This window comes from Sciurus vulgaris (assembly GCF_902686455.1).
Source record: "Sciurus vulgaris genome assembly, chromosome: 7".
Taxonomy (NCBI): domain Eukaryota; kingdom Metazoa; phylum Chordata; class Mammalia; order Rodentia; family Sciuridae; genus Sciurus; species Sciurus vulgaris.
In genome coordinates this window covers 120,641,519-120,654,297 of record NC_136467.1, presented here as the reverse complement: position 1 = coordinate 120,654,297, position 12,779 = coordinate 120,641,519, and the positions used below count along the sequence as shown (strand labels likewise).

General features: G+C 55.9%; 1 protein-coding gene across 4 annotated transcripts in view; it reads right to left on the bottom strand.

The window, feature by feature from the left end:
- The window catches only part of CPNE5 (copine 5), an 84,021-nt gene extending 72,416 nt beyond the window's left edge, over nt 1–11,605 (bottom strand). For 3 of the 4 annotated variants that reach the window (XM_079148344.1, XM_079148345.1, XM_079148346.1), the window contains exon 1: nt 10,845–11,605. In XM_079148344.1, coding sequence (XP_079004470.1) covers nt 10,845–10,939 — 95 coding nt within the window. In that variant the 5' untranslated portion in view covers nt 10,940–11,605. Of the gene's footprint in view, nt 1–881; nt 910–10,844 lie in introns of those variants that run through there. The other variant, XM_079148347.1, reaches the window with a different exon arrangement.
- Nucleotides 11,606–12,779: the final 1,174 nt, after the last annotated feature.

Genomic DNA, 12,779 nt, shown 5'->3' with positions numbered 1-12,779 from the left:
GGAATGGCCCAGGGGTCAATGTCCCCTCCCGGACAGTGCAGGGCCGTGCTCAGGGACAGCTCCTTGGACTTCATCCTAGCTGTGGCGTGTAACGGCTAAGTGCATGGACTCTGCAGCGGACTAGTTGGGTCCACTCCCAGTTCTGGATGGATGACTTGTTCCCTGAGCCTTGGTATCCCCATCTGCAATGTGGGGCTGAGCACAGGTCAGGGATGCTGTGGAGATTGGCCATGCACAGCACCTGGGACCTAGCAAGGCCTGGAGGTCATCACTGGCTGGTGCTAAGTAGCGTGGTCAGGCTTCTGGTGGATGCTCACACTTACCTGGTGACAAGTGTGACACAAGCCACCTTGCTGGTCCAAGGAAGCCCAACCCCCACCCACACTCCAGCACTGACCTGAGTGGGTGCTGAATCTGTGCCCCTGGCTGGGAGCAGAACCCCAGCTTGAGGTCCTCAGCCTCCATCCCGTCCCCGTCTCTCCTGGAGGACCCTCTGGCCCTCACCAGGGTCCCTGTGCCCTACATCCTCTGCCCCTTTGCCTCCACACTTGCCCCCACACACTTGTTACCCCACGGACAGGACCTGGGCTTGAGACTGCGGCTTCCCCCGCCGTCAAGAGTGTCACACTTCCTGGCCTCACCTCTGCCCCCAGATTCTTGGGGCCCATTCTCAGAGCTGGTTTTGCAGGTCTGGAACAGGGGCTGGAGGTCATGTTTAAACAGGCGCTCCACGTCAGTGGCCCGTGAGTGACAGCAGCAACCCAAATGCCACATGTTGAGATGCTGTGTCTTGGGGCCTCTGCTAAGTCAAGGACCACAACACACACCCAAGCAGCCCTGGAAGACCCTCAAGATAAAGAAGATTTCGCAGTGAACCTCACCTGATCCACTCGGAGACTGGCAGTGACTTGCCCAGAGACACACAGTCAGAAACAGCCTGGGGGAGGAGGGGAAAGCAGGCCTTCTGCCCCAAGTCTGGCCCAAGCCCCAGGCACAGACGAGACCAGACCACAAGTGCTTTTTCTCTGCTTTCTGTTTTTGGAGAGCTCAAAGAGAAATTTTTTTTTTCCAACAGGCAAAGTGTATTTTTTTTCCCTGAAAGAGCATAAAACCCTTCAGCTGTCCGCTCGGCAGCCTGGAGTTTGGCTTCTTTTGTTCCCTAAATCGAGGTTGGGAAAGCAGAGCCTTCCCTTCGCTCCACATTCACCCCCAAGGAGTCATTTCCAACATAGAGGCAGCGGGAAAATGTCACCCACCAGGCCGTGAGGTCAGAAGTCCCCGAGGCCCAAGCAAGGGGAGAGAAAGCCCTGGAAGGCGAACCAGAGTCTTTGATGCCAAAAGGAGAGGGGCACTCTCACGGGAGAGGCTTGGCTGGCGGGGGCGGGTGGGGGTGGGAGGCCGGGCTGCTCCAGTCTGAGGGGAGACACGTTTGCCCTTGACCTGAGATGCTGGGCCAAGTGGCCATCACACCTCCTGGTCATCTCCAAACAAAGCCCTAAGCGCTGGGTTGATGCACAAAGACCTAGCTACCACACAGGAAGGAGCACGCGGAGTCTACAACCTTGGCTTTGCCTGGACCAGGGGTCCTTAGTGGGGGTCCTGGAGCCCTTGGAGCTGTAAGCGGGCGGCATATTGACACACACACAGAGTTCTCATCAGAGTCCCAAAAAGATTCAAGAGGTCGCAAAGGTTAAGAAAACAACCCACAGCGACCCGCCCTAAACACCCCTCGAACTTCTGGGGGAAGGCCATAGATTTGGAGACTGGTTGCTGGGGCCGACACCAGCTCTGTCCCTCATGAGTTGTACACTCCACAAGTCATTAGCCTCTCTGCACTTCAGCATCCCCATCTGTAAAGAAGGCGTAGTCACAATCCTGGCCTCTGGGGGTTTTCTGAAACCAATAGTCTTTGAACAGAGTCTGGCACATAAGAAGTCGTAAACTAGCACTAGTATATAGTAAGTGCTCAATAAAGGCCTATGGAAAATAAATACGGTGACTAGGGAAGTCCTATGTCCTCCCCTCGGTGCTCCCTAGTGCCCAGCTGGAACAGGACCTGAGTGCCCTGGTGCCCTTGCCCACCTGGCTGTACAGCCTTTCTTTAGGGTAGCAGACTGGGGACAGGTGAGCCAGTGTCAGGCAGAAGCAGGAATCACAACAGACCCTACAGAGACCCCCAGACCTGAGGCCCACCAGCATCACCCCACTTCTCTATGGAGCCATGGGTCTGTGCCGAGTCCCCTTTTGGGTACTTAGCCCGGGACACCCTGTTTCCCCTACACAGCAACGCCAGGAAGGAGTGTCGCTCCTGTCCCCCAGGCCGGGCAGGTTCGTCTCTGAAGCTCCGGCCTTTCCGAGGTGCCGGGAGCACGTGCATTACCAAACACCAGGCCCTCCCGAGCCACGCAGGCCAGCAGCCCACCACCGCCCAGGGTCCTGCCCGTGGATGACCACAGGGCAGAGCTGCGGCTCCCATGGGCCCTGCTCCCCAACAGGCAGGAAGCCCTGGCACTGGCCAGCACCACTTCCAGATCCTTGCAGCTGGCTCCTCACCCACATGCACCGTCTGGGCCAGTGACCCCGCCAGGGCCTGAGAGCAGTTTTCACATGGCTTGAGCGGCCTCTTCCTGGGGTATCTGCATTTTTATCATTAACTCCTGTAGTATCTGTCCCTCCCGAGCTGCGAGGCCCCGGCTCTCCCGAGGTAAGAGAGCGTGAGCTCTGGCCTCAGACGTGTCCCAGCTGGAACAGGTGCCACACAGGAGGGAATCATGCCACCCTGGACAAGCTGCTTCGCCTGTGTCCTTACCGGCCCATGGGGGCCTCATGGAGCGAATGTGACGCCAGTAGCTTAAAACAGGAATGTGGGAAGCATGCTCCTTCCTCTCTGTCCCTTGGGCCTCCTCCTGTCCCACTCTTCAAGTCTTGTAGATTTCTAGTTCCAGGACACACGCCACCTCTATCCACTCTTTCCCATGCCATCGCCTGCCGCCACCTCTCACATGGAGACCCCCGCGGCCTGCCTAGTGACATACCACTCCCACCCTTCACCGGTCCATTCTCCTTACAGCAACCAGAGTGGTTTCTTCAAAGGTTAGTCAGAACTCCTGATGCTGTTGGAATAATAAACGAAATGCTTGATAAGTGCAAGGTCATGATCTGCATCCCCTAGTCCCTCTCCGACCTCACCGTCCTCCATTCCCCCATTGCTCCCACTGTTTCAGTCACAGTGGGCTCCCTGAAGTTCCGCAAGACTATCAAGGTCTTTTCTGCCCCAGGGCCTTTGACCTTGCTATTCTCCTTACTCAAATCACCCTTTCTTTAGTTCTTCCCTTTGGATCTAAGTTCAAACGTCACCTGTCTGTCCTGTCTAAAGCATCACCAACGGCAACAAATTTAAGAGCTCTTATCCCTATCAAACATTATTTAACTAGTAAGATGTTTTTCCCTTTGTGATACTTGGGATGGAAACCAGGGGTGCTTCACCACTGAGCTACATCCCCAACATTTCTTATTTTTTGAGACAGGGTCTCATTAAATTGCCAAGACTGGCCTCAAACTGCAATTCTCCGACCCCAGCCTTCCCGCTTGCTGGATTATAGGTGTGTACCACGTGTCCAGCAGCTTGATAAGAAATGTGTATTTACACTCCACCTCCATGGGAGTCCTGTGAGGGGAGTTTATCTATCATTCCCAGCACTTAGACCTGTGTCTGGAACTAACGCAGACCGTGTTGATCATCACGTGAAGGAATGCGCCTGTCACGTTCTGTATTGACACCTGTTATCACTATTAGGCTTTATTTGGCATATTCTAGTTTACACAAAACTCCACACACTTAATCTCTTTTACCTTTATAACAATCCTAGAGGATGTGGGCAGGACCAGGATTTTCCACCACTTTGTAGACAGAGAGAAAAATGACCTAGCTGAGGTCTCAGGGAAGGGAAGCCAGGACACGTGTCGGCTTTCAATGTCTGGTCTGGGGTCCTTTAATAGCCAAAGGCATAACGCTTTCTGGATTCTGAGCTGGGCCAGCACAGGTGGCGTTAGGGACAGAGGCACCTGAGGTGCTTTGCAGTCACACCAGGCTAGAAAGAAGAGTGGAGTCGGGGTTTCAGTCCAACCCCACTTGGGGGCTCAGTATGTCTGCTAACCCTAACCCTAACCCTAACCTCAGTCCTCCAGGACGCCAGCTCCAGGGCCCTTTGAGCTCCCAGGAGCTCAGGCAGCCTATGGGACCATTTGTGGTTTTTTGTTCTTGTGGGGTTTTTTGTTGTTGTTGTTGTTGTTGTAGACAGACACAATACCTTTATTTATATGCGGTGCTGAGGATCCAACCCAGTGTCTCACACATGCCAGGCAAGTGCTCTACCACTGAGCCACAACCCCAGCCCTACGGGACCATTTGGAAAGCCTCTTTGAGGCAGAAGCCAAGGCTGCCCATCCAGCAAGTATTCCCCACCCTCTTCCTAACAGAAGTGACACTGGTTCAGATCTGAAGGACACCTCCTTAATTTGGGGAAGGGAGACCCTTGTCTTAAGTCTAGGTGCAGACACAGACCCAGCTTTGGCCACTGAAATAGAAAGTCTGCTAAGAGGTTTTGGGGGGACCGTGCTTTTCAAATAAAAACAACTCTTCAGGGAAACCTTCCGCACTATGCCTTGTTTTCTGTCTCTGGAAGTGATTGCATTGCCTTGGGCAGAGGTGGTCATTTTGTAACAATGAGGCCCACTATTTGGTTGATAGCAAAGTAGAACATTAGTTGAATCCTTCATGGCAAAGTGAAAAACCAGCCCTTAGATAACTTACCACCGGGCTCATTGTAATCCACAAAAGACAAATATATCTCAAACAACTATAGGTTAGATTTTGTTATCTACAGCTGAAGCATCCCTAACCTAACTGAAATGACTCCTCTCTGAGTTTTCCAGTCTCATATCCCTACTTGCTTCCTACCCTCTATTCCCAGTGGTGGGTCATCTCCATCAGGGACCTTAGGTCTGAGCAGGGAGGGCCGTGTGCTGGAAGAAGAGGGATGGTAAGCTATCCCCTTATGGTCTGGACGCCACAGGTCGCTGGCTTCCATTCTGTGACTTTTGCTGGTGTCTGCCCCCTGTGGATTTCCAAGTTCTGGGTTTGCCTCTCAGAGTCAGAGGCATCCCTAAGCCAGGAAGGCCTCTCCGTCCCTGGTGAGAATCTGCCTGCCTCTTGATCATGCCTACATATTTGGTACTCATGCCTCTGCCATGATCTCCACAGAGACCCCGTCCCCAACTCAGGAAGGTATCATGGCTTTGAAGTCTGAGGGAACTGAATTCGGATCCCCTTCTCCAAAAATGTCCTGGCTAAGTCACCTTGGGCAGGTCCCTTAACTTCTCTGAGCCTTGATTTACTTGTCAACAAAAAGAGAAATTCTACTATGGATTTCCTAGGACTGTTGCAAGGATAAAAAGATATAGTAGTTGTGGTAGGCAATGTAACATGTCCCCCAAATTCCTGCTCTCCGTGAACATGCCTGAATAACCCTTTCCTCTTGTGTGTGGGCAGGACGTGGGTCAGTCACTCATGTGGCTGGGTTATGACATAGGAAAGGTGATCTGATGCTTGCCTTGCGGTTACAGTAAACTTAGATACAACTGCCAAGGCAGCCTGGGAGAGGTTTCCCCTGCTTTGAGGAGGTAAGCCACCATACTGTACGAGAGGCACTGGGCACTGGGTGCAGAGATGCACACCTGTGATCCAGCGACTCCGCAGCCTGAGGCAGGAGGACTGCAAGTTCCAGGCCCGCCTCAGTGACTCAGTGAGACCACATGTCAAAAAAAAAAAAAAAAAAAGGTGGTTGGGTGGGTACTCGGCAGTGACTGAGGACAGCCTGAGGAGTGGCTCTGGCCCAGTAACCAGCAAGGCAACAGGACTCCAACCTCACAGATGCAAGGAAGTGAATCCTGCTCCCACTGGTGAGCCTGGAAGAGGACCTGGCGCCCAGATGAGAGCGCGGCCCCGCCCGCACCCTGCCCTCAGCCCAGTGAGCCCCAGGGCCCGGCTGAGCCTGCACCTGGGACCTGCAGAAGTCCGTGTTGTGTGAAGCCACTAGGTTTGTGGTCATTTGTTCTGCAGCAATTGAGAACTAATGTAATGATCTTAGTTTGAACCATATGAAAATGCTGTTTGCGTACAGGCTGCTGCGTGGGGTGCAGCCTAATGAACCCGAGACGCACCTCGGTGGTAGGAAGCACTCACTATTCCCTGGCTCTGCTGCACGAGCGCCTGGGCATACTCAGTGGTTAAATGGACCCTTTCCTTCCAGATGGCTTTGACAGCTGCCACAATGTCCCCAGGCCCCTCCATCCCCGATGCCACCTCCCCTCGCCTGTCAGAAGAAAACACTCTGAGTAGAACACCCTCCCCACCCCCACCCCCGGCCAGAGGCCCGGGATGCAGCTCCAGAGCTAGGCCACCTCTCAGCCCCAGGGTGGCCAAACTCCAACCTGTCCAGACAGCAAATGTATCTCTGGGGCAGAGACAACAGCTGCCCACCAGCTCAGACCAGCCGTGGGGAGAGAGCAGCTGTGAGAGACGCCAGCTGGGCTATGTGACCAGGCTGCTTCTGGCCTCCCGGCTCTTCCCTTCCCTGGGGCTCAGGAGCCCACCATGTGGAACTGTGCATTGCTTCTCGCAGGACCCAGTCCAACTGCAAAGGTTTCCCGTTACATTAAAAAAAAAAAAAAAAAGCAAATTGGCCAGGCATGGGTGGCACATCCCTGTAATCCCAGCTACCCAGGAGGCTGAGGCAGGAGGATCGCAAGTTTAAGGCCAAGGTCAACCTGGATAACTCAGTGAGACCCTGACTCAAAAAGGGAAGCTGGGAGCTGGGGCTGAGGCTCAGTGGTAGAGTAGCCCTGGGTTTAATGCCCAGTATGGGGGACAAAAAGCAAATCGTTCTTTTTAACCAACATATCACATGCTGGTCCAGGATGCAAAGAGACTTGAAAAATAATGGGGCCTTTAGGGAACCAACAGTGGACAAGTAAATTTCACCTGGATCTGTGAGTGGCCAATGAAATCAGAAAAAGCCTCGCAACAAACTATCAGGAGAAGTACCAGCTTTTGGCTCAAAGGAAAAGGGTCTTTAAAGTCACATTTCCCACAATGTCTGCTGATATCTACTTCCATAAACCATCTGCCATACCCACTCCCCAAATCATCTCTAAAAATCTCTAGATCAGTGTCCAGAATCGCACATCCTGGGACCCAGCTATCAAGCAGATCTTTAGGTATGCCAGGTGTCAAATAATAGATGGACACAAATCAGTATTCATGGATTAATCCGGTGAGTCCCCATAACTGATATGTATGCTTCCTTTACAGAGAAGGGAACAGGTACAGACAGGTTAAGTGGCTTACCCAAGACCACAGGAACAACACTAGGGGGAACCCAGGTGGATCTACATCAATCTTTTTTTTTTTTTGTACAGAGACTGAATCCAGAAGTACTTCACCACTGAGCCATATCACCAGCCCTTTTTATTTTTTTATTTTGAGACAGGATCTCACTAAATAAGTTGCTTAGGGTCTTGCTAAGTTGCTGAGGCTGGTCTTAAACTTGTGATCCTCCTACCTTAGCCTCTAGAGCTGCTGGGATTACAGGTGTGCACCACCACACTCGGCCTGGAACCACATTCTTTTGTGTGTGTGTGTGTGTGTGTGTGTGTGTGTGTGTGTGTGTTGCTGGAGATTGAACCCAGGGCCTTGTGCATGCGAGGTAAGCACTCTACAAACTGAGCTACATCCCTAGCTCCACATTCTTAATCTCTGTGCCAAATAACCCAAGGCGTTCTAATCTTCAGCCTGGAGTCAACCAAAGTCGAACAAACATCATTGTCTGGGAGTGGACTAGAGCTGATTCTGAGATGCTCTCTGCCTGAACAAAGGCCCAAACAAGTCCATCCCAGGGTCATCTGCTGTCTGCAGAGACTTGGCTGGGCCTCATGGTGACTCCGTGCTGGGGCTCAGAGTGAGTCCCCACACCAGGTAGCATTGCTTAGCTAGGGGCGCTTTAGGACCTCCTCTCAGCACTGAGCAGAAAGCAGGAATTTATAAAGAGCAGAGAGGGAAAGGAACAGAGAGAGGGATTCCTGGGGACTAGAGATGGCAACTCATACCTTCCCTGAAACACCGTCCCCCAGATGCCCATTCTAAACCCCTGGAGTGCACACCCACCAGCCCCTCTGCCTGTTCTACTGCTCCCTGACACTCAGCAGGTGTCACCTAGATGCTCACAAGGGGGCATCCCATAGCCTCCTCTCCTGGGTCCCACTGATGATGACCACAGGGTGCAGGGGAGAGGGACTTGACCCTTTAGCAGGTGACCACAGAGTAAAGAATATGCTAGAGAAATCCACTCTGTGCATCTCTCCCTCCTCCTCTCCACTCCTTTTCCTCTTCCTATGTCTGCCTGTCTGTCTCTCTCCATTCTAGAACCTGAATAGTTGGTCTCTGTGAAGCAAAGTGATGATCTACAATTTCAAGGCCACCAAGAATTTTTTTTCCCCTTTTCTCTGTTCCAAATGACTCCTCCCTCCTCATTTCTCCTTGCCAAAACCCATGACCCCATTCTCTCTCTTTTTGGAGAGCAGGAACGGGGCCCTGGTCAGGCCCTCCTCAGGTCAAGAGATCGTGTCCCATAAGAGGGAATGGACACTGGATGAAGCCTAGAACCACAAACTCCAGGAACTCAGATGCATCCCAGGTACCTCTCATGCAAGAGACTGGCATCCCCGGGACACCTCCACTTCCAGAAAGCAGGCAGGAGGGACCAAGTGTTATCGCCTTGAGTGATCTCTGTAGCTACTTCCTGAGCACTGACATGCGCCATGCTGGGTGCATCACGCTCCTCTACTCCTGCCAGTTAGTTCCACCAACAGCACTTGGGCCTACTATGTGCCAGGCACTGTTCTAAGCAATGAGCTGCCTTTGTGAGCAAGGTTTCTCCACGAACATACAGACTTGACAAATGGGGAAACTGAGGCTTAAAGTTTGCTCCACGCAGTGAATCAGAGGTTCCATGACAAGATGTGACTCCACGAGCACATTATCCTCTGCTTTCTGCCTCCTTTCCTCTCCACTGGGGAGGTGGTTCAGGTGAGGGAGGCAGGTTGGGAACCCCTGCCCTCCGATGCTCAGGCTGATGCTTTGCATCAGGGATAAATCCACACACCTGAGGTACCCAAGTACGTATGAGTACTCAGGGCCCAGGGAACACAGAAGGCAGTGATTTGAGCTGCGTAACCAACGGGTGAGAGGATGCCTCCAAGTGGGAGCACAAGGCCGGGCTTTTCAGGATGGGGGACACAAAGTCTGTTCCAGGGCCTGGAGATGGGAAAGATCTCAGGAGGACTCCGAGGCGAGGGGCAGACTGAAGGCCAAGGGCTGTACATGCAGGAGGGGGAAGTGTTCATGGGTGAGGAGGTGAGACTGGAGCTCATGGGCCATTTGGAATCCCCCAGCACAGCAATGGCAAGAGGCAAAGGCCCTGGGAGATGAGCTGACAGCTGTGGAGGTAGTGGGGACATCTGGAAGCTGTCACAGCAGCCCCCTGGAGGGCATGGCTGCAGGAGTGTTGCGTTGTTCTACCTCACCAGCCCTCACTCCCCTCACCTTTGAGAATTCAGGAAAGTCCCCTGAGACTCTCCCCCTGGCAAGCCCCAGACCAGAGTCTCCGGCTCTACCTACACTTCGCCAATCAGTATCTCAATTTGCAATGCAGGGCTGGGGTGGGGGGCCACAAGGATGGGTCAGGGCCACTCTGGCTATAGTGACATAGGAGATGGGATGGGTGATTTGGAACAAGGGTGCAGCCAGAGCTTCCCATGCCATTGGTTATTGGGGGTGGGGATGCCACACTGGTGGAACCTCTAGGTGGGCTGGGCCTGGGCCACAGTGCCTCTCACTGTCCCAGCAAGGCAGTAACTCTAAGCCAACCATGGAGCGGCTGCACTAGGAAAAATCCCCCTTCTCTACCTCTACCCTCTTACTGCCTGGGGCAGCCACCGCCACAACTACAAGAACCTGGGAGAGACCCAGCTCTTAGGGAAGTTAACACAAACCCTGTGTGATAGGACTGGAGGATTTGGGGGTGGTAGCCCACAAAAATACTCCTCCTCGTCTCCTGCTCATTCTAAAATTTCACCGTGGTGTTCCAAGCCTTTGGCTTAAGGTTTCTGACCCAGGTTATTATTTTTTTGTTGTTTTTTAAATGGTGTCACTTCGAGTTGTTATGGGTTATCCACACCTCAGTATGAATGAGTCAGTCTGGTCCTTTTTCCTTGTTGTTGAGCTGAAGGAAAGCTTTGGAATCCTGGGTTCTAGGGCAGTGAGGAGGTGGGAGGAGAGGATAAGGACGCTGGGGCAGCGCCGGAGGAGAGGCACGAGGGAGCAAAGAAGGGGAAGGGTGGTATGCCTGCGAGGGATGGGGCAAATCTCTCACTTCTCCATTTATGGAGGTGTCGGTCAGAGGCAGCCTGAGCGGGGACCCTGGTGTATCTCCCCTTCCCCACTCGGGTGCCTGGACCCCCGTTTCTATGTCTTCCTGCTGTCCTCGAAGCAACAGCCTGGAGTGCAAACTTTCCGGGCTAGGACCCCAGCCTGGCTTCCCATTCTGCCATCGCTACCCACAGCTGGGCAGGGGCTCTTGGCAGACCGGCGGGGTGGGATGGGGGGCATCCTGGAGGCGAGGACACTCTGGGTAAGGGGCTCGCGCAGAGAGAGGGCCGCAGCGGCAGGGGTCGCGGGGCTCAGGTCCAGGGGCGGGGCAGGGGGACCCGGCCAGCGGGCGGCTCACCTGCAGGACACGGTGATCTCCACCTTGGTGGCGGGGATGCTGCCCGCCAAGGAGTCGAACTCGCTCAGCGACGCCATGTCCTCGGGCTGCTCCATCCCCCACCGAACCCCCCACCCCAAATTAGTCAATTCCTGCGCGATTCACGCCTCCTCCGAGCGACTGGAGCCCTGGGCTCTCCCCCAACTCCGGAGCCGGGGCTGGGCGGCCAGGGGAGGAGAAGAGCGCGAAGAGGGGGCGTGGGAAGTGAGAGGGAAGGGGGCGGGGGAGCGGGGGCCGCGGAGAGGGGAGGGGGCGCGGGTGACGCTGCGCCGAGGCTGGGGGCCCAGCGGAGAGGGGCCAGGAGCCCGGGGAGCCAGGGCGCAGCGGGGAGAGACGGAGAGGGGCTCCGGGGAGAGGGCACCGGGAGGGACGCGCGGAGTCGCAGACAGGGGCGCGGGTGGCGGGGCGTGCGGCTGTGGGCGGGGGCAGGAGGGTGCAGGAGACCGGGAGGGGGTCGTGGGGGACCGCGGCGCGGGAGGGGGTGCGGGCGGCGGGGGTGGCGGGGTGCGGGCGGCGGGGGTGGCAGGGCGCGGGCAGCGCGGAGCCCCGAGCGCCCGGACTGCGCCGCTGCCTCTCCCTGGATCTCCGCGCGGGCGGCGGCGGGGCTGGGACGCGGCAGCGAGCGCCACCTCCTCGGCTGGGGCTCCGGCTCCGGGGCGCCCGGACTGCGGGAAAATCAAATCTGCCCGGAGCCGCCGCCTCCCGCCACCCAGGGCGGGCTGCGTGCCGGGGCCGTGAGCGCCGGAGGGGCCGCCCGCAGGGGCCGGGGCGGGGCCGCGGGCGGGGTCTGCGCGCGGTGTGAGTGCGTGTGAGCGGGTGAGCCTGTGTGTGTCTGTGTGCGTGGTGGGCGTGGGGACGCGTCTCCAGATCTTGCGGGCATGGGTAGCTACAGCCAGAGATGGGCCGGGTTGCGCGCGCCTTCACCTGCTTGGGTCCCCCATCTCGGTCAAGGGTCTCGGTACTGCGGGAGGGAGAGGGTCTTGGGAGCCAAGGGGCGCCTGTTTGAAAAGGGTCCAGGCAGGTGGCGGGGGTGAGGGGAACGTGTGCATAAGGCGGGTTGGGTTACAGGGTTACAGGGTCACAGGGTCTCTCCCAGAAGCGGACTTACTTTCTACTGGGCAGGTGTGTGGGGAGCGGACCTCAGTGCCGGGAGAGGGCGCCTTGATTTCCCAGTTAGGGCCTTTGGGCCCTCGGGCGGTTCGTAGGTGCTTCCCCATCCCACCTCGGTTCCCTCGGGCCCTGGCCTCGCGGAGTCAGCCACCTAAACCATGCGCCAGCGCCCTTCTCCTCCCCCGCCCGTCGTGACCACACGGCCGAGCCAGCCCCCGGGTCTGGAAGCTTCTGCCACTAGACTGGGAGGATGGCCTGAGCTCCCCGGCTTCTGTGCAGCCACCACCGAGAAAGCGCCTGCTGTGTGGGGGGCTCCAGGCCCTGCCCTAGGGAGCTACAGAGTTGGAGCGCCTTTCAGCGGCCCCCAGCCCAGGGGAGCCTCTCGCGGTCCCAGTCCGCCCTCCCGGGCCTGGGGTGGCAGCGCTGAGACGTCTCCTAGAGACTGCGCACGTAGTCTTGCCTCACGAAATCCACCCGCGGCCCCTCCTCAGGCTCAGTCTAAGCTCTGCTGACAGGGAGCTCCACTTCTGCGCCCACCGCCCCACCTTGTCCAAACCTGATGCACAGGAGGCCAAGAGTCTGAGGCAGGACCGAAGCGTCGCACCTCTGGACCTGCCTTTGGCAGCTGGACTGTGCGGGGACGCGCCCATATCCTGTTTGAAGTCAATTCCGTATACATCAGATACAGCCAGAATAGAAGATAAGCATAATACATCAGGGACAGCCAGAGTAGAAGATAAGCCTAAGAATGCGTTCCTTCTACTGGGACAAGTGATTTTGTTTACC